Source organism: Vicugna pacos, chromosome 12 (assembly GCF_048564905.1).
Source record: "Vicugna pacos chromosome 12, VicPac4, whole genome shotgun sequence".
Lineage (NCBI taxonomy): Eukaryota > Metazoa > Chordata > Mammalia > Artiodactyla > Camelidae > Vicugna > Vicugna pacos.
The window spans coordinates 46,762,434-46,783,967 of record NC_132998.1 but is presented as its reverse complement, the minus strand read 5'-3'; the positions used below and the strand labels follow the sequence as shown (position 1 = coordinate 46,783,967).

At 38.0% G+C, this 21,534-nt stretch overlaps 1 protein-coding gene and 1 long non-coding RNA gene across 6 annotated transcripts in view; one reads left to right on the top strand and one right to left on the bottom strand.

The window, feature by feature from the left end:
- The window catches only part of SYT1 (synaptotagmin 1), an 898,755-nt gene that overhangs the window by 772,650 nt on the left and 104,571 nt on the right, over positions 1 to 21,534 (top strand). For all 5 annotated transcript variants that reach the window (XM_072973351.1, XM_072973353.1, XM_072973352.1 and 2 more), the window contains 3 exons: positions 5,414 to 5,536; positions 9,063 to 9,230; positions 12,434 to 12,601. In XM_072973351.1, the coding sequence (XP_072829452.1) occupies positions 5,414 to 5,536; positions 9,063 to 9,230; positions 12,434 to 12,601 (459 nt within the window). The remainder of the gene's footprint in view (positions 1 to 5,413; positions 5,537 to 9,062; positions 9,231 to 12,433; positions 12,602 to 21,534) is intronic.
- Positions 1 to 21,534, bottom strand: part of LOC140700242 (uncharacterized) — a 332,718-nt gene that overhangs the window by 244,499 nt on the left and 66,685 nt on the right. The gene's annotated exons all lie outside the window — the stretch shown is intronic.

The following is a 21,534-nucleotide window of genomic DNA, read 5'->3' as shown; positions in this document are numbered from 1 at the left end:
GGGCACTTAGAACCATAATGCAAACTATAAAATCCAGCCAGCTGAGTTACTGCCCCAAGCCCAAGGAAGCTATTTGGATGTCCTTTATGCGGTGGTCTATTTTTCCTAAATGAACTGGGTGATTTGGTTCAGAATAAAGTCTCCTATTAATAAGTATAATAATTAAAAGTCTTCCTCTTTTGGAATCATATCATATTGGAAACATCTAAAGAACACTTATTTCATATAAAAATGTAAATGCAGAGATTTCAGAGAAAGAACATTTTCAATTATCAATGTTTCCCTTCAATTATCAATGCTGTTCCCAAACAGCAACCCATAGAGCGCTATTCCCTAGTAAACGTGTTAAGCACCGTGACTAAAGGGCAATGTGTAAGTGCGAGTCCCTGACGGCTAAGTACGTAGGCAGTTTCACGAATTCTTCATGTAATATTACTGTTGGCTGAACTCTTAACTACGTGAGTCTCCTTAAGAACAGTCTAGGTAAGGAAGGCATTTTTAGTACATCTGCATAGTCACCCACACACACAGGACGCTAATCCCTCTCCCCAGCTTGAGTTTTAAACACTTTCCTCAAAGACCCTGTCATGACGATTGACGAGAATTTCACACAGGCTCATTTTTCGCTTGAACTTTTGCTTGGTTTCAGAGCTATAGGACAGTGCCTGCCCTCAGAGAGTTTTGTCCTGAGCTCAGAGTAGCAAGGGTTATGCTTTTTTCAGAGTTTCTAATCACAGCCGCAGAAGCCCAGGTACCAGTGTTCAACCATAGATGTCTAATAAGGATTTTGGTTAATTTGTTACGTAGATTCTGAAGTTTTAAATCATGCCTTGCTTCATTTAATCATTTTTCATAACAAGCAGAACTTGACACAGATTTCTTTAAACAACGTTATTTGGGAGATTAAGTGTAGAAACAATCTCCTAGATGGACTTAGACGGACTGAATAATTTGTATGTGAGTTTCAGCTATGTCTATGACACCAACTGAGAATATAATACTGTCATTTTCATAACTGCAATAACATTTAGATGGGGTTTTCATGTATGCTAGAACTAACAATTGAAAGCACTGAATTATCTTACATGATTACTACAGCATTTCTTCCTAGGACAAGAAATTCGTATTTTTCTTTGTGGAATTTGTTCTGTATGATGTAAGACTGTAATTTATAGCAAAGTAGTGGTGTTATGACCCCTGTTTTGACCTGGATAAATGACCAAGATCTCAGTACTAGTAAATACAGAGAATTGACAGTGGTTAATTTTTCATTGATCACCAACTCCTTTGGATGGGAGGGGAAGAGAAAATGGGTCAAATAAGGAAATACTCTGAGGTCAGTGATCATTTATACTCATCTACTGTTACAATGTAGCATTTAAGATTTCAATAAGTCAAAAAAAGTGTTTTTTAAATCCTTAAGTAGATCACTTTGTCTGTGTAGGATTTTATGGGTCTTATTTTAACTAACAATTAAATGTACAGAATAAAATATAATTTGGACGAGTAAAAGTAGACCCACTGATCAGTGGTTGTCTAACAATAACTTATGCTACTTTTTAAGGAGACAAAAGTAGCTGATAGAGTTCTACTGTTTTATGAAGAGAAAGGGTAAAGAAGTAAAACAGGATGTTCAGATTTTAAGATGCTATGTCACATGGGAATCATCTGATCATCCAAGTTCAAAACAGCATCAACACACAGTAAAATTATTCTTTAATTATGTTTTCAAACTATTTAGACAGGATGCTGATGTGAACACGTGGAAGACAGTAAAGACAATCTACATCTCTCGTTCAGAAACAGGACAGACGTAAGAGGCATTTTAGATATGGTTTCTTAAGACACAGAGGCTCTAAGGGAAATCACTAAGTTTTTACCATTCAGTTCATACAAAAACTCACAGAAATTCACATCTCAGTGTTTACGGCTGTGTCTCTATGGGAAGATTTTATCACCAACCAAGGAAGCTTTTTCAGTATTCTACAATGACAATAAAATAGTAACCATAGGTAGTATATTGACACAGCAAAGGGTATCTATTTAAGGTTTTGATTTTTTTTTTTAATGGCTTAAAGCTTCAAAATACTGAAAATTGAGAGGGGCACGATCAACTGGCGAATCAGAGGTCTGGAAAGGTCATTTCTCCATGGTTTTTACTAATGTGTGTGGATATTTAAATTTTTATTTCTTCCTTCTATGTCCTCCTTATCTGTGTTGTGTCTCATGACTGTTCTGGACTGTCCCTTGCGGTAGGTTTCCTCTGCTATTCAGACCCCCAAGTCAATGCTCAGATACATCTAGTGGCCTGGCAACTGGCGCTCCACAGCTGAGGGTGTACCATTCTGACACACATCAAGAGGCTGAACTAAATTGATTTTTTTTTAAGATAAAGGTTTTCTGTTTTAAGCATCACTGATTAAATAGAACACTATTAGAAAGCTCAAGTTTCAATTGATGGGCACAGAAGAAAATTTCGTGTCTTGGGCAGTGTGCTTTTATCAATTCCAGATCTGAACAATGTAACTTAGAATGAGCAAAGGCTCCTTCTGATGGTGCATCCGGGAAGAGCCAAGCACCTCTGGAATGTCAAATCAAGTCAGACATCCATGCCCTAAATTTTTGAAATTTAAAACCAGGTCTAATATTCCCAACACAGCTTTTTCTACTCCAATTTATCAAACTCTCAGAACTGCTGGGTTTACATGCGTTTTGTTCCCGGGGTGGGAGGCGAGTATGGAGGGAGAGACTATTGCTTTCAAGATATAGTAATAACTACTGATTTAATAGGTCTGAATTTGATGTAATGGCACAGAATACCTCTTGCTCAAGCTCAACCTTTGGGATAAGAATAGACTTAATCAGTTCAGTGATGAACAGTGGCACTGAGAAATTATCAAATTGAGCCCTATTTCATGCAGAATAATTACTGAAATGGCCCTGCACCTTTTATGAGAGCCCAAACCACTTAGGGAGGAGGAGATTTCATATCTCAGCTCTTTCAAATTGCACGAAGCTGAAATAAGATATGTAAACTGTTAGCTCTGAAAGAACTTGTGAAGCAGTATTTTAATCCATGAAATTTTGTATGATGATGATGGAGAAATGTGCAGATTTTTCAGACAGAAACATGCATTAAATAGTTTGCTACTTAAAAAAAAAATTAATATCTTACAGGGAGGCAAATGTCCCAAGTTGCAATTTTCCCAACACACCTTTTCAGACAGTAATAAGGACTTAGACACACAGCTGAGGTTTTGAAATGGCAATGTGGATTCACTGCCTGAGTCCTCCAATTATACCCAGTCTTCTTTTCTTGTCACTTTACTATCATGCTTCCATTAGCAACACCCCCCCAGGTTACAAGATTGATATACATTTTTAAATAATTGTGTTGTTTCCTGCCTTTGGCTATCAGTAAATCTACATTTTACCATTTAGGGAAACATCCAAGTATAAACTTTCCCAATTAACTGCTGTATAGCTAACCAGATCTGAAAAGGTTTCTCCACAGATGGTGATTTTCAATTTTCCAAAGTCACTGTAGGCTCCTGAAAGTTGTCAAGAAGCACAAAATGGGAGGCACTTCTGACTTCGGCTCAACTCTGTTTATATGACCTTCCCACCCAAAGTTCTAATAAGACGGTACCAAGTCTGTTTTTTCAGGATCAAGTTAGCCGGGTAGAGACCAATTGGCAAGTCTTGTCAGTGCAGAGACTGAGCGTGCCATTTTGAAGTACCCCGAGGGTCTCTGTTTAAGTGGCTCAGTGAATAGAAAAGCTTGCTCTGAGCAGAGAAAAAAGACCACGTAATCTGGGAGGTAGAGGGGTGCTAGGTGGTAGAGCCATAGTCTGATGGAGCCTTTCTGTCGCCTGGTTTTACTGCTTGCATTTGAGTCCTACAAGAGTTCTCAGATTTAATTTGATCACTGCCAAGAGTTCAGATTCCTTTACTTTGTCAGAGAGACATAACAGTCTAGCACTCATCATGTCTTAGCTTCATTTTTGTGAGATCTACTGTAACACACATACAGGAAAGGCAATAGTAAAAAAAAAAAAAAAAAAAAAGGCAATAACCAAAACCTAGGAGAATATTTGCTGTATGTAACAACAGAAAGGTTGAGACCACTAAAATACAAAAAGTCTTTAAATCAGTAAGAGGCAAACAACCCAAGAGAAAATCAGTAAGAGGCAAACAACCCAAGAGAAAAATTAGCCAAGGATATATACAGGCAGTCCCCAGAAGAAACAATACAAATGGTTAACATAAAGCTTTTTAAATTTTTCAACCTCATTAGTGGTCAGGAAAATGTAACATTTTGTCATTTTTAATTCTGAATAATAACTACATAGAGATTTCTAATCCTTTTCTTCTAATTCTGTAAAGCAGTAAGAATGTTCACTCCTAGAAACAAAACTTCTAATATTTATAATCTTTATAACCTTTGATTATTTGAGTAAAATTTTTGCACTGAATGGAAAAACATTTTGATTTTTAAAAAAAGAGGAACTTGGAATGAAATTTTTATGAAATAATGACCTTTCTAGTATTTCAATGTCTACTACACTTGAGTTTTAGGTTTTAAAAAAATATTTAATTGGTTTGGTCTCAAACTGAGTTTTCAGAGTCCAGGGTCGTGACTTTTGCTTTTTAAGGCAAAACTAATTTTTATACAAGTAAAATTGCCAATGTAACTCCTTTTGTCTTTTCATATCAAATAGATCCATAAATCAGTTTAATTCAGCCTAGCTTTCTGTGGAGCTGTTTTAAAAATAACACAGTCAACTTAAACTGGAAGTGGTAGATTTTTCTCTAATGCGCATTTGCTGATGGCATGTTTTCTTTTTTCGTCTTTTTTCATGGCCATTGTAAACGTATATGCAAAACCTAGGAAATTACAATTTTCTGAGAATCACTTACTCAACTATCTTTTTCATAGGAAACGAGGCAAGAAAAGGCCACGCATTTCATATAAATTCCTCCACCGCATGTAACAAGGATGTTCTACATGACGCTTAGCTTAGATCTCTTTGGACTTCATGAATGTGAAAACCGGCCTGGTTAATAGCATGTTTCTCATGCCTCTGAAAGAAGCAGTTTTATCAGAGCCAGAGATAACACTGGGTTGACATTTTCTTTGCAACGACTTTACATGTTTTGCTTGCAGTCTTTGGAGGGGCTTTTTCCATTGCTTCCATGTTGCTTGCTGATTGGGGGAAAAAATTCCGTGCACAAATGGAATTTAAAAAGATACATAAGCAGCAGATGTGAATGTGTGTCAGACAAATGGAGATTTCCAGCATCTCAGTGCTTGCTTCTAACAGCTTTCCAAGTATGACCACAGGCCCAGTTTAATTGGGGTTTTGATGAAAATTCACTGGAATTTACACATAATCCGTTTCCCTACTCATAGGCCCTGAAGGATGACGATGCTGAAACCGGACTGACTGACGGAGAAGAAAAAGAAGAACCCAAAGAAGAGGAGAAATTGGGAAAACTTCAGTATTCACTGGATTATGATTTCCAAAATAACCAGGTCTGAGGGGGAAAATGTCTTCTCTTTCCATTCTGTTTTCTGAAATTACCAACTAGAAATTGAAACAAGATACTTCTTAAAACATTTTGTTTGCTACGAGGGGAAAATGCAATTATCAAAGCTATTGATGAAATAATTTCTAAGCACAGGCAGTCCCCTACTTGCTAATTTAACTTCTGGTAGTTAGGATTCACAGCGTTCAGCCTATTACATCTACTCATGGCACTCACAGAAGGCAGGTGGAATACAAATTAACTTAAGCAGTCAGTTGAACTCCGAGAGCTCCCAGCCACTGATCCCGCAGCCGGAGCTCGAACAATCGTCCTTGGAATTCATGGATTTAGATCCTAACAGGGCACGGGGCCTTTGAGTTAGACCACCATTTAAGCCAAAGTTTTGAAACAAAATTTAACAGTTTGATAGGGAATCAAAGATGAAAAAAATTGACTGTCCTCCATGGATTTCAAAGGCAGGAATATCTTATGAACGTCATGGTACTGGGTACAACTCCTGTCACAAATGAGGTAATGGTTCTAGAGAAGCAAAAAGACCACCAGCTTGATTTCCTAGTGCCTTGTATGCTACCCCGAAAGTGATATGGTACTAGCGGTGGTATCAAAACAGGCATTCCTGCTGTAATTTCTCAAAAAGCTGCCAAGTGCCACCCGGATGAATGGTAATATTAGCTGCCTTTTATTAACTGCCTGTTACAGAGGTAGCTCAAAGATAAATGTTAAAAAGTCTCTCTACCTAAAAAGACCTTCTAGGCTCTGTGACATTGATGAAGATGTCCCTTTACCTTCTGAATTGCTAAAGAAATTTAAAAGCTAGATAAGAATTAGCTGAGTTAGAGATCAGGCTCTTAATGTCTTTAGGACACAGTTCTTTACTGACCAGGGGAGCATTAAATCTCTCCAGTTTGTTTTGCATCACTCATCTTTTTGGGCCGGGAAGAACTTCGATACATGGAAATACAGTTACTACTAATGTGGCGTGTGTTAATTACATCCAGTTTGATGAGGAATAAACAATAAATAAAGTGAACACCAATGCTCAGCTTTGGGGACTCATGTCCAAAGTCGGTAATACTGTGAGCTCTAAGCAACTGCAGAAATTCTGGGCTTTATTTAGGAACTGACAGCTCATATAAAGTCTTCACGTTTTGAAGCGTCCAGAGGGTTCCTCACAAAGAACGTACTGATGTGCACTGTCATATTATAAATAATTGTATTTAATCAGCTTCATTGCAGCTCTGGCTAGTTATTTTATAATACCTTCTAGAAAGCTGAGTCATGGTTACAGATACAGGCTTATAGGTACGGATTTATATACATTTATAGGTGTATCATTTCTGGCTAATTAAATAGGGCATTTGAGGTCATTTTTATCACTTCTGCCGAACTTTGATCAGGAGTTAGGTGAGAGTAAAACTTCCTAGTATTTATATATTCTAGGGCAAGTCAAGGTCAACTTACATTCTCTTCACGCATAACGTGTTTTCCAGAAATTTAACCTGCCTTCCTATATGAATCCAGCATCTTTCTACTAATTTATTCTATTTTCATATTTCCCAGTAGAAATCTAGTGGTAGCTCATCCTGATTAGTCATAATTTCCAACTTCTCTGATGGCTTTGAGTACTGTATCATTTTATAAAGCAGCATTTTTAAGAAAATAGCAGTGAGTTTTTTTACTCAAATATAATGTGAATGTATTTACTATTATTCCCTTTCTAGCAAACATCAAATTTTAAAAGATATTTCATTCTGAGAATCTAGAATATTCTACCTGATAAAAGATTTTTTTAATATTAAGCATTTATTTTTCCAAATGTTCTAAACTAATCTGATTTATGACTCCTATGAGTCATGGCAGCTAAAGTTTGAGGGATTTTGTAGATAAAGCTGTAATCAGATATACACATTTGCTTACCAAAACCAAAAGACAACCCTAGAAGTACTGTAAGAAGCTTCCATGGTGGAGAGGAATGTGATCCTGATCTCTCGAGCAGAAGTCAGAGAGGGGTTAGAAGAAGTAATTCCACCTCTTGTCAACAGAACACCCAAAAAGTATAGATGATCCAGTTTGAAAGAGTTTAGGCTTTACTGCTAGTGCTTTCCCCACCCCAGACAAAAAGTATTGCAAAACATGAGAAGGAAGGAATGTAATCTTGCTTACTCACATTGCTATCCACAGGCAAATTCCCAGTGCCAACTTGGCAGACCAGGAGACACACTGTTTGCTTTACTGATCATGTCTATCATCTGACGTCTATTTTCACTCTTCTTGGACCATTTGCTTACGTTCTGTGTATCTATAATCCAGCACTCTTATTGCTACTGTGTATGATAAAGTCACAAAGATATTGAAGCATTAAAATGGAAACCGTAATCATCAAGGGTATTGGTCTAGGTTAAAAATTGAGCCAACTAGCACAAACGCACTTATGAACGTGGTGGGTCAGTTTCGTAGAAAATGGATGTGACTTTTTTTTTTAAGGAGGTGAGTTGCTTTTCCACTCTGCTGGCTGAAAAGTCGCATACTCAAAACTACAGACCCCTGATGGGAAAAGCTATGATCTGACTGCATTTACTGGACAGCCTACACCTTGCGCAACAATAAGAGAGTCTACTTTTGTTTCCCCTCTGGATCTAAACCGCTCTGTTCATGCAGAATGTCTGATGGCAGGGTATCAGAATAGTCCTCTCACACCTTCTGTTTTCTTTTTTGCAAAAATATTAACAGCGCCAGTCAACACTCACACTCATAAAAAGAAATAGGAATGTATCACTGAGAAAAATAAACTTGAAGAAATGCAGAGATTTCTCCTGTATTTAAAAAAGAAATTAGAAACTTAGTCACTTAGCATTAAAACCTGTCATCTTCCCTTCCTTTATATGAAGCTAAAATTATATTTCTTTGACCTCATGCCCTATATTTAAATACAGAAAGTATAATAATTATTTTACTGTAAGTTAAAACAAAACATAGCCAGCACACAAGTAAAGGTCGAATATGATAGAAACTTGAAGATCTTATTTGTATCTTCTCAAAATGCAATCCAATTTCTAAGAAATTTCTATTTAGCTGGTCTGAGGCTTTGGTTCAAAATAAAAATTTCCTACTTTATAATTTCAGACTAGTGATTGTTTAACAATGTATTTTTCCACTTACAAATCATACTGTCATAAGAAAAATAATACACAAGGGCTTTTAGCAACTGCAAAGTTATTTGATTGCAGCCCTTTTGCAAAGATGAATTCCATATTTAACTGCAATCAGCAACCTTTTAAAAGCCTCTTTTGTGTTTCAAACCAGGCTTCCCAGAGCCTGCATGTCATAATTGGGTTTCTGAATTCTCTATAGCTCACTTCATTTGCCTTCTGTGTTCAGACTCACAGGAGAATAATCATTTATTAAAAGCAAAGAAGTGGGAGAAATCACAATGTGCGGCACTGTGAGCAAATCAGTCTTTTCCAAAACGTCCACCAATGTTGGTCTTTGCTCTCTTCTGACTCTCATTTCAGCTGCTGGTAGGAATCATCCAAGCCGCCGAGCTGCCCGCCTTAGACATGGGGGGCACCTCCGATCCCTATGTCAAAGTGTTTCTGCTGCCTGATAAGAAGAAGAAATTTGAGACAAAAGTCCACCGAAAGACCCTTAATCCTGTCTTCAACGAGCAATTTACTTTCAAGGTATTTTTTTTCTGTCCTTACTAATAAACTTTTCTTTCATTATTTTCGATAACAGACTGATCTCATCCTGACAGATACATAGATGTCCCCATGACCACTTGTTCAGAGACTCACAGATAAGAATTTCAAACATTCTCCATGAATTATCTTCAGTTCAGTGAGGATTCTATAGTGTATTTAGATTTGGTCCAATTAAGACTCAGCTCAAGCCATTTCAGAATAGAACGTGGACCAGAATGTGACCAGGACATCACTCACATCCAAAAAGTCAGGTCAGCTTCAAGTGTGTTCAAGGGCTGGAACACTGTCCCCTCTCTAAAATAAAGCCGGAAGAAGAATGACCTTTTTCTAAGTTGCCAAGTTCCAGAAAATAAATCACAGCCACAGAATGAAGTAAACTATGTTCCATTGTTTAAATGGTACAAATAGGTATATTACACTCATTGTGAAATTCTCTGTGTACAGGGGTAGTGTGAGCACTCTAAAACCACTCTTCCCAACCTATCAATAGAAAGGAACATAAACCGATGGTTTTTCTGTGTCTCTAGCATTTTCCTTTACTCTTGCCTCTTCCCTGGTGTTTTTCATCTTGTTGAGACACCTCAGTTGACAAACAACAAAGAAGAGGGATTGTGGTCATGCAATAACTCAACAGGAAAACGTGCTTTGCAGTCCTCAGACATCCTTGCATACAGAATTTCTGTAGCTGTCGGTTTGAAATAATGCATAAAACACAGTCTTTTGGTACATCTCTCTAGTATGTGAAATTTTAAAAAATGCATTAGTTAAAATAATTCATGTCTGTGACTATGCCAGCTGGCCGATTGAAAACCGCCCGTCCATCACTCAGCCTTAGCAGATAGATAGTACATGCCTAATGTTAGCAGACATTCTGGTATGAAATAAATGGATGAAACCCAGGACATAAGTCATTTTCATAAGCCTTGTTTCCAATTTTGTCAAAGAGCAGTGTCTTTCTATTCACTCTAAAATTTCAGTTTTTAAGACAAAAAAAAAAAACCTAGTGTATTGTCAGTAATCCTTTAAAACCTACACTTTTCTAAACCCAGGTAGTTAATTTAGAGTGGCAATACAAACATTCTGAAACTACTCATTTTATGAAGAGCTCATCACTATGGTCAATATGCCCCAGAACGTACAACTAAAACTAAAATAAAAGTATTGCAAAAGGTAACCACAATCATTCTATTTGACTATATATTCATCTTAATTTAAGTCAGCAGTTTCTAACCATGATTTCATCAGCAGATTCTTAAACTATTTGAAATATTGTGAGGCTTTGTTTTGTTTTGAGTTATCCATGTTATTCCTAAAAAAAAATGTATTGCTAATAGTTTTTAGTTATTTCTGTGACTTCAAGAAGTGTAATCATGGACATTTTTTAATTGCCTATAAAATTATCAGGTTCAAGAAGGTTGATCAATCCATAAATCACTCCAAACTGCACAGTACAATATATTTTGACAGATTTAAGAAATACACCACTGTTTCTAGAGAACTGGTTAATTTCTCCAGTAGGCTTGTAGATTACGCGGCGTAGGTGCCAATAGGCTACATGACGTGGGAATGGGAGCATAATGGAGTGTTGAGAGGACTGGCTTGAAAATTGAGTTCAAATCCACTTCACATGAACTCAGCATGCCCCAAACTAAATGCTTCTTTCCTCCCACACAACTCCCACCTGAAAGAGCTACTAACCAACAACAACTAGTAAGCGCCCACTGTGCACCAACACGGTGCTCAGTGCTTCACTTGTGCACATTTGGCCTCAACCAGCCTCTGTGAAGTAGTCACTATTATCATCATCACTCTTTGTTGGATTAAAAAAAAAAGCTCAGATTTCTTTACCTGCCCCAGCCCTTTAGCGGGAAAGTGGGGAAACTCAGGCCCAGGCCTGTCTGATCCAAAACCCAGGTTCATGACTGATACCATTTCAATACAGTCACCAAAAAATCCAGAGACATTTCAGAAACAAGGTGAAATTTTCAAGAGTTCATCCCTACTCTAAAATTCCTTATTTCTTCCTTTCAAATTCAGCTCTTTAGAAGGGTTTATTTTTTTCCTTTGAAAATGGAACATACACTGTGACTAGTTTTTAATCATACAATTTTAATCAGATTCCAAATAGATGACCAATAAATGACAGGAAATAACTCTCAGGAAAAATTAAACTTTTTGTCCATATACAGTCAAATATTCTTCCTTCTCCTTTCCTTCTTAATATACAGAGTTAATGGAGCAATGTTTGCTGGAGCCTAAGACAACAGTTTACACTGATAAAATAATAGGAAGTGTCTGGAAACTGATGAAACCTTCAATACAAGTCTAACAATTTCTTAATTAGGGATCTCTACCCAGTCACTGAAGTGTAGCACTCTTGGATTGCACTGCTTTCCCTGAATATTAAAAATGTCACTAATAAATATCCCAGCCCGTAACATCTGTCCCAGGTATTTCTGACCAGCTGGAGAAGTCATCAGTTCTTGGCCTTTTGCCACCCCCCCATCCTAAAGACTGCCACACCTGAGCATGAACTTCGAGATCTCTATTATAATGCATCTCTGATATTCAAAACATCAATTTTCTAGTCAGCTCTTGTCAATCAGTAAATTATTTTAGGGAGTAGGTAAGGCACCTTGCAACTTTCATTTCAATCTTTGCAGACTCCTAGCATGCCTTTTCATAAATCACCACTCCATTAAACTGTAGCATCCAAATGGCTTGAAAGAGTTCACAGAACTGTTGAAAGAAGTTGTCTGTCCGACTTGCACCCTGACTATGTAACTGATCCTAACAGTAACAACAAAATATTCCACAAGAAAACTGACTTACAGAGTCCAATGCAATCGGCTTGGTTTATTCTTGTATTGCTCTTGATGTGTTTATAGCATGACTAACAGCAGGAGCTGTTATTAATAATGCTACCAGCTTCAAGAACTTTGGAATAAAGGGATAAATCACTGTGGTAAGTCCCCATTTTCTCCCAAGTAATTCGAGCCTCAAGCTTTTAGTCAAATTGTTCAATTTAAGGAAAAAAACAAAAAACAAACAAAAAACCCCAAAGCAGAATCACCTCCCTGTTCTATTTACCCAACATAAATATTAAAATTAAACACTATAAACATGTAACGTGCTTTAAGCATTTTTGTGACCAGACATGTTATCCTCCTCTTTCTATACAGGTGCCATACTCGGAACTGGGTGGCAAGACTCTGGTGATGGCCGTGTATGATTTTGATCGTTTCTCCAAGCATGACATCATTGGGGAATTTAAAGTCCCCATGAACACAGTGGATTTCGGTCACGTAACCGAGGAATGGCGTGATCTGCAAAGTGCAGAGAAGGAGGAGGTAAGAGAATTGCTACCATTTCCAATATGACAAGCTGTACTCGCCAGTTACTACCCACATAATAACCTACTGAGAGATGCTCTTTACAAAGGATGACTGGGCCTCCAGCGGCTGACAGCTGGCCAGAGAGGGTTAGGGGACTGTGTAACCTTGGTAAAAGTACACAGGTCTTCTGGGTCTTGTTTGAAAGAAAAGAGAGAGACCTGTGCAGGTCTATAGATAATTCCTTGGAGAGATGCGCGCGCACACACACACACACACACCCCTCTACTTCTTTAAATGGACAGTGAAAAGTCATCTTATTTTTTGTATTTTTCCACAAAAAAAAAAAGTTATGTTTTCTACATGGGTTATGTAGCTCTTAAATAGAAATGAAATGGCATTTTTTTCCTTGATTATTTCTGCATATCACAGATAGTTCATTGTTTCTGCTAAAGATACAAGAGCATGATGGGTGAGACATCAAATGAAATTCACAAAGGCTGATCTGAAATCTATTTGTTTTTAATGACTCACATTTTTATAGTCCTCTTCACATTGTTTTTCCCCAGTTATAGTAGTTTAGCCCAGGGTTTTTCTGTGATTTTAAAAGGGGATGTTCAATATCCTTAGTGCATCTAAACTACATCATAACGAATTCTATTTGATTATTCCATGCCAGCCTGACACTGGCGTTTTTCTGTGCTTATGTATCAACGGGCCGATACCAGAAAAGCAAACTCCTCTTAGTTTCTCTGAATCCCTAAAATTAGCAACTCCTTTTCCAGCCTTTATTTTTTTTTTTTAAGTCCTGACATGGGTTTTTAATGACCCAAGAATTTGCCAACAGCCTCCATCATTTAAGATTCCTAGAACCCTAGGATTCTGTCAGGTGTGGTCACTTTGGGCCACCAGGGAAATCAGAGAGTAGTAGCCTGAGACTGCAGAGAACCTCAACCAAGACCATTACCTGAGAAACGTAAGGTTCCCTGTGGCCATTACTACGAAGTGAGGTTTTAGAACAGATATGTTTATTACTGCCCTGAACTTGAATTTTACTAGTGCTGTACAGTTATGACTTGGTTGTACAAAAGGAAGCAAAATTATCTGAGTTAAGCTCTGCTTTTTTTGTGGGAAGGAAATATCCATTACTTAACCAAATAGGTTACTCAAAATTAGATTCTTCGGTAGGGAAATAGATTTAGCCTCTCTGTGGATAGAACCACCTAAGAATAAGATATTGAGTTTTTAAATTTTATGACTTTTATGACTAGTTCTTCCCTGTGAGTAAGTAATATCAATATTAAATCCAACATCTGTATGAAAAGAAATGTTTAATCATTTGATCACCATGCTTCTAATCATTTAACAAAGTCGTGAGCTGTTTCATTGAATTTTTATCTTTTATAGAAGTATCTGACTCCGTGTAAATTCCTTGTGGCTGGGGGCGGGGGCGTAAAGTGGGGCCATAACAGGTATTTATTAACTGATGGGTCTTTGTTAACTGACTGATTATTGGTTGGCTTTTTGGTTGAGTATCCAGACATGGCTGACTTGTGCCTCACACTGCCCACCTGTCCAGGGTCCATGGCTCACATCCCTCGCCTCTACTAGCTGGTCACTATCAAGTTGCATGGATTCCACTACCACACCCTGCTGGGTTTCTACAAAGTTGGTAAACATTTTTGCCTGAGTTAGGAAATGCAAGCCATTGGGTAGTTTCCTCTATGGGCAGAGTCTGAGACTTGACACTAAGTGGACAGATTTGACTTTCTAGAATCTAACAGTTTAGGTAGACTGCCCTCCCCCCTCAAAAATAAAATCACATTTTTGTTCTCACCCCCTGCCTTGCTCTCTTTCTTTCTTCTGTTTCTTTCTTCTTCCGTGTCTTCTCTCCCTATCTAAGATCTTTGTCACTCAACTCATTCACAAAGATTCAGTATGCAAATATTTCATATATGGTGCCATATTCCTGGAATTGTGCCAGGTGTTAAAAAAAAAGAAAGAAAGTGGTGAGAATGGACACTGCTCCTGCTTTCATGGGGCTTAGTGCTGTCTCATGTTCCTCCCTCACCCCCATCTTTGCCTTGCTCATTGCCAGCGAGACTGGTTTCTGGGAAACATCTTACCTTTAAGATCCGACACTCCTGGGTTTCAGTCCTGACTGATCCATTGACTAAGTCAGAGACCTTGGACAAATCACTTACGCTCTCTAAAATTCAGAGGTTTTTTTTTTCACCTAGAGAGTGCTCTAACATGACCTACCCCTTATCCTACAGATTAAGTAGGATAGTGTACCAAATGCCTAGCATGGAAGCTGCCATGTGTGTCTGTCCCATTAGCAAGAGGTCACCCAGTCTCTCTTCTTGACCAATCTATTTTTTTGTTTTTTCTTTCTTGTGCATTCGTCTCCCTCTCTGTTCTGCTCTTTTTCCTCTTTCTGTATTTCTCTATTCTTTTTCTCACCACCGTTGTACTTACTGAACGTCTGTAGAAGTTTTTAATGAGACTACATTTTAACTACATTTTTAAACTCTGGAATCTTTCCTCTTTGAGATCTACTTGGGAATAATAATTTTTGGTGTTCAACTGAGTGACTGCCGCCTTTTCTTGTGATGTAGGAAATCTCATGAAACAGATGTCTAGCTTACAAAGTATCTCCGGATGACTAGATTCAGATACTAACTTTCTCATAATAGATAAAGTAAGATTCCGGTCACATTTAAATCTAAAGAATTACTTATTCTCACTGATCTGTGCTCTTTTTTCATGCCACTGTTCATTAACTGGAGAAAATTATAGCTGTACAAATCATCTGAAGTCTTAGATTGACTTTAGTTCTCATGATTTTAAAGAAATGTTCTTCCTCTTTATATGAGCAATTTTGTTGAGGATTTTTGTTTTGCTTTCCTCTAAAATGTTAAATCTTATTTTTAATGTCATAATGAGCGAAACGTACCAAAGAAACTGAGAAAAAGGCATTCAAGAAACAGCTCTGGAATCTAAATACTGAACCACTTATCACAGTAGTCTGTTCAGGGAGACTTGGATTCATACGGGTTAAATCCAGCCCACTCAGATCCAACCCTGGGGTCTGTGATAGAACAGGGCAGGGCTTTGTTGTTGAAAGTTAAAATATATAAAAGTCATAAGATGATGAAGCAATTATGTAAGTTAAAGAATTATGTGTTAATCATGTCAGGTAAAGAATTACGTGTTATTTTAGTGATTAATATGCAAGCAATTTGGGGAAAAAATGGGAAGCAGCCTTATCTGAAAGTTACTGAGCACATGCTTAAAATACAGAGGGTGTTGAAGAGATAAATTATCCAGAAGCACCCCAGCAAACACACAACTCCCATTGTTAGATTCTAGTCCCTCGTGAAAACCTCTCTGCTGAGGTTTCCCTTCTGACTTGATAACGCTTCTCTAATTAACACAGTCAAGTCCACCTGCCTAGTTCAGGTTCATTTGACTTTTCTTATGTTGCACGGCTGGTCACCCTCTCCCCTTCCACCTCCCAAGAGATGAAGATGGATCCTGAGCTCACAAGCCAGCTACATCTCTCTATCCGTCCTGTTTCTTTAAAACAGAAATCCTTTGAGTTTTGAGAGATGGTTAGATATCTTATTTCTTAATTTTCCCCTTCTTCATGGGAAAGCTTCAAAGAGCATCCTTTATTATCAGCATATACAGTTCTTCCATTTGCAAAAGGCTTCTAATATGTGCAGCCTTAGTCTGCCTGGTGGATTTTTGAAATTTTCTTCATCGGAATCAAGAAATATTTATTTATGCTCCCCACAAATCAAACCTGAAGCCAATCCACTCAGTATTCTCACTTAATTCCTTCAGATGTTACAATCAATAACTAAGATTCTATCTTCTTTTAATAAATTTTATTTATGATCATTGTAGAAAGTGTCTCGGTCCTGTGCCCCAGTGTCAAGTAGATCTTCGAAGCATTTAGACCCTTCTTCTCTTAGCATTTTGTTCCTAAGTTTTCACCCCCATGCCTTTCACTACTATTTCTTCTCTCTCAAAGCAGCCTAAGAAATATACCACCAGAATACAACCGAATCCCTTGTTTTTTCGAGTCTGTCTCCTGACTCGACCAGTACTATTCTGTCTCCATCAGAGAGCATCCATCACCTCTCCTTTGTGCAGAATTCATTAAAGAGCGATTTTTAAATGAGATTCTGTGATCTAGTACAAATGGAGGAAAAATTGATTGCTGAATTAAAACAAGTTGGGACATAATTTAATTAGTACCCAAGCAGAAGGGAAGAGAAACTGCTTTAGTGCCTTAATAGAAAATCAATTTTGCAAGAAAATTTCCCATTTTTAAGCCTAATTAGAAAAACATTGACTTCACAGAAAAGCATTTGGAGGATACATATTCAGTCAAAAAGCCCAGGTTTCCTTGTTTGTTTTTTTGTTTGTTTGTTTCTGATCATCCATTACTTGGTACTTCTTTCGAATGGGTTAAAGTCATTCTTCCTTATGGCATCTCTTCTGTCCAAGGATCAAAAGAACTGATGCCGTTTCTTTTTTGTTAGTTTCTAAGTATACTTAGCTGTCAAATGGTAACTCATACCTTCCAAGAATCTCCGCACAACAAAATCAATGCCCTGAATGGGAATCCTTATAAAAGGTTAAGGGTAACTGCGGGGACTTGTAATATGGATGCCAGTAACAGTCTTCCTTGTCATGCACAATTCACCGCATTAGAGAAATGCAGCGAGCTCTCGTTGTGACCCACTGCATTCTAGGAGGGTGTATTTACTTGCATCTGTTCACTTGTTCACGTCTGCCTTTCCCCCTGCACCGTGAGCAGCCCTGTCTGTTGTTCCCAATTCTGAAAGCAAGGTTGATCACAGAGGCAAGCGCACAGTAGGTGTACAAAAGTATTTTCGAATCAGTGTGTGGGGTAGAGGTGTTCACTGTACTGTGAGAGATGTTTCAAAACTCCCATTTCAAAGTCCAGGTTACAGTAATTGTCACTCACTTTACAGATGAAGTCTAAAGTCTTCTGAAAAACTGTCAACAAAACATCTTAGCACCCAACAATGAAAATGGCTCAGTACCCTTTTTACCTTTTTGGTCTTTTTCTATAAAAGAGAGGCAGTTTGATGCTTAGCAAAATCACTGTTACTGTTTTTGCTGATGGTCATGAAAATTAATGAGTTTCTTTCACTAATTTTTTTTGTGGGGGGGGTCAGTGCTTATTCAGTATTTCTTTCCTCTCTATCATCTTTTTATCCTGTTCCATGATGCACAGAGAGCTTGTGGCTCAGCTTAATTTAACTTTTATTTAAAGTTAAGATTTAGTTAAAGCTCTGATTTAAGTCTCTGCTAGCAACATGGAAATTTACCCAGAGGGAAATAAAAAAGAATCAGTTCCCAGGAGAATTCCAAGAATATGAACAAAATCCAAGCTTATTGTATCTAAGAATATTTGTTGCTAGGCAGATTTATAATGTAATTGGTATGATGTAATATTGAATTGTCTTATATATAGACCATGATCTATTTTAGTGTGCTGAGTATCTATGTGTCCATTCTGTGGTACTTGGAACATAATCATTTCCCTTTAAACAAGTATAGATACAGAGTTGCATTTGATTTGTTGATACATCTTTGGCCATACGTCTTTGGCCACAGCTATGATTCACTTACATCTGCATCCTTGGTCCGAATTTCAATCACCAATTATAACTGTATCTCTATGCATAATAAATGCTGTTTGCTTCCTGATGAGGTTTCTAAAAACATCATAGGAAAGAGCAAGTAATTGGTAATATTCCTCTAGTATGTAGGACTGTCATTTGATCGCCTTTCTAGTTAAAAAGACTTTTCAGGCACAAATGGATAAAACCAAATTCTCACTTCACTGAGATTCTAAAGGACAATTACATATTATTTGTCAACCAAAGTCAAAAGTCACAGTGTAAGGACTGTGATTTTCAGTTTTATGAGGACTCACTGAGCACTATAGCCCAGGAGACAGCCTCTCAGAGCTCTGAGAAACCGCTCCGAAAATACAAGAGGGGGAGGTCAGTATATGTGATTCTGGCGAGGGGTACGTGCAGTCAGACACACGTCTCGGTGGTAGGTGACTGCTAGCCAAGAGGAACAGATAGCTTAGTTAGTAGTTTTAGTGCTTTTTTATGTATGGGTCTGTGCAAGAATTTGAGTTTGTCAAATTTTCTCTGGAAAATATCTTAACTATCTCAAGATCTGTTCTGCCAGTTTTCCCAGAGCACAGAGTGCTTCATTCCTGACCTGCACCCCAGACTCCTTTCAGAGTATGTTAAAGGTCAGCGACTGCAGTGGCTCATGACTCTGCAGATAGCAAGTGACATTTAGTTGACACATTTTATTGTGAATTCCCTAGCAAATTAATATACATTTAGCCACAAATATTGTAGATACAATAAACTTAGATTTTGTTCGTTTTCTTGGAATTCTCCTTGGAATTAATTGGAACCAATTAACATACATTTTCAAAATGCCCTCTGATGACCTTCCATCGTTCCCCCATTGTGATAACCCAGCCCGCTGCATCGCCCTCCCTTGTCCAACTGTAATCGCCCAAAGGCCTGTGTTCCCAGCCCAGCTCCCTTCTTTCCAAAATTCATCTTATTAAAGCTTATCCTTAACTTCTCTACCTAAGTTATAGGCACAAATAATTCTTACAAAGCTGCCACTTATTGAGCGTCTACTGTGTGCCAACAAAAATAATTCTCACAACGTTCTTTAAAATTGGCAGGTTGAATCTGTTTTACAAAATGGTGGGGGGCGGGGGGTGAGGAACAAACCTGAAGCCCAGAAAAGTCTAAGTAGTTTAGTAGTTTGTCCAACTTCACACAGCCAAGGCCAGAGCTAAAATTCCAACACCAGCCTGAAGCCCATGCTCTTTCTACTTCACCATCCCATCTTCTCTGAGCAGTCCCTCCCAGTCTTTTCAGACTCAAAGTGTAGCTATACACTCCACTTAAGTACAAAACAAAAAACAAAAATGATACAAATCAGTTTTCCTCAGCTTTGGCTTGTTTATTTTGGAATCCTAAAACCTGGTCATTCTGCTTTGACAACATGCAACTGACTAAAATCTATATATTTATATTTTTCACCTTAAATATAATAATATATTGCCACTGTAATATAGCACAAGAAAAAACAACAGTAAGTAGCTGTGGCACTTTTGTCTTCTTCACTATATTTCATAAATACTCAGCATAAATCCCTGCCCAGGATACAGAGCCCTGAAATTCAAAGGTACTCACTAACACAAATGTGTTGTTACTCACTTGTGAGTGCTGATGAATTTAATGAAGACAGAGGGATTTTGCTTTCCATTTTAAAAAAATTGTTATTAAATAGAATGTAAATTCTCATTCATTTACTCAAAACGTATTGAGTATCTGTGAAATTACCACTGAAAAATGCGTAAAATGGAAGATTAAGATTCACATATGGGAAATGGTCAATAATAGGAGCAAAACCTCATGATGCAAAATAACAAAAGCAGCTTCACAAAGAGCCAAGTAAGAATCTCAATTAAAATGCACCGTATGTTTTAAGCAAAAAGAAGAGGCATGGACGGCAGGGTTGGGAGGGGTATCTATGGGAGAGTTGAAAAAAGTGAGCTAGTCTTTAAACCTGAGTAGAATTTGAATAGGCAGGAAGAAGCTGAGGATGCCTTCCAGACGGTAAAAGCCAAGAGATGGACAACAGCCAATTGACAGGACTAAGACTGCCCATGACAGGCCCAGGGAAGAGCGCAGTCAAAGTCTGAACAGATATCCTGAGAAATAAGATTGAGCGAAGTCGCTCAGTGACAGTTTGTCCCTTACCATGTCAGACTGATGAACCTAGACTCGGGACACTAAATAAAGCTTGTGAAACTGGTTCTTCCCAAGGACAAGAGCTGGAGTCTGAAAGCCAGGCCCACCTTGGGGCTTTTCTCCCACCGTCTCAGGTAATCCTTGGAGCAGTCCTGTGGGGTAACTCTCTGTATTCCTATCTCATGTGTTAGAAAATGGAATTGGCCTAGTGCCACCCAGAAAATAAGCACCAGAATGAAAATTCAGAGCAAGTCTGATTCCCGAAGGAGTTCTCTCTTTACTCCGCCGTACTGTTACTTAGTTGACTGACGCTCAGTTAACGCAAGGAGGTTGCCTATCTTGTTTATCTTCTTATCCCCAGTGCCTGGAACACCCATTGTGCTTAAATAAATATTTTCAAGTGAACTGGTTGGACAAAGTAAAATCACATAAAAGTTTTCTTTAACAAACATGCGTCATGAGTCATACCGCCCTCAAAGAAGTCATCTTTGAAGGATCCCAAATTACTCCATCTGTAGTGCCTCTGGGGTCCCCCCAAATATTGTGAATTCCAGCCCTTCTCTCCCGTAGTCTTCCTGAATATACAATCCATTCTTCTCTCTGTCCTCAATAATGGTTTGTCTTTGTCTTTAAAATGTAAGCTTTATTGAAATGGCCAGGAGCTGTTTCCCAGAACGGACCATGCAGGGATGATCAGCTTGAGTACAATAGCTTTAGTTGCCGTGGTGAAGTAACGAGGTGGATATTCTTGTCAGACTTATATTCTGACTCTGACCAAAATGTTTTGAGCATTAACATCATTACACCATCTCTCAAATGGGCCACCATGGGAAAAATCATCGGCAGATCTAATTTCTGATACTTATAGTGCCAAGGAAACCTGTTTTAATAGAAACTAGTGTAGGTGTTAGTTTTTCTTTTTATTCAAAGAATAAAGAGTTAGAGTCTTCAGTTGAATTTTCAGTCAAGCAGAGCGAAGTGATTTGGAAGCATGGATTTCATGAATACAGATCAGAGGAGCAGAAAGTGAGGAGTGGCAGTTGAAATAGGAACAGACAGAAAACCAAGAGAGCAGAAGAAAGATGGTACAGAGAAGATTATCTTGCC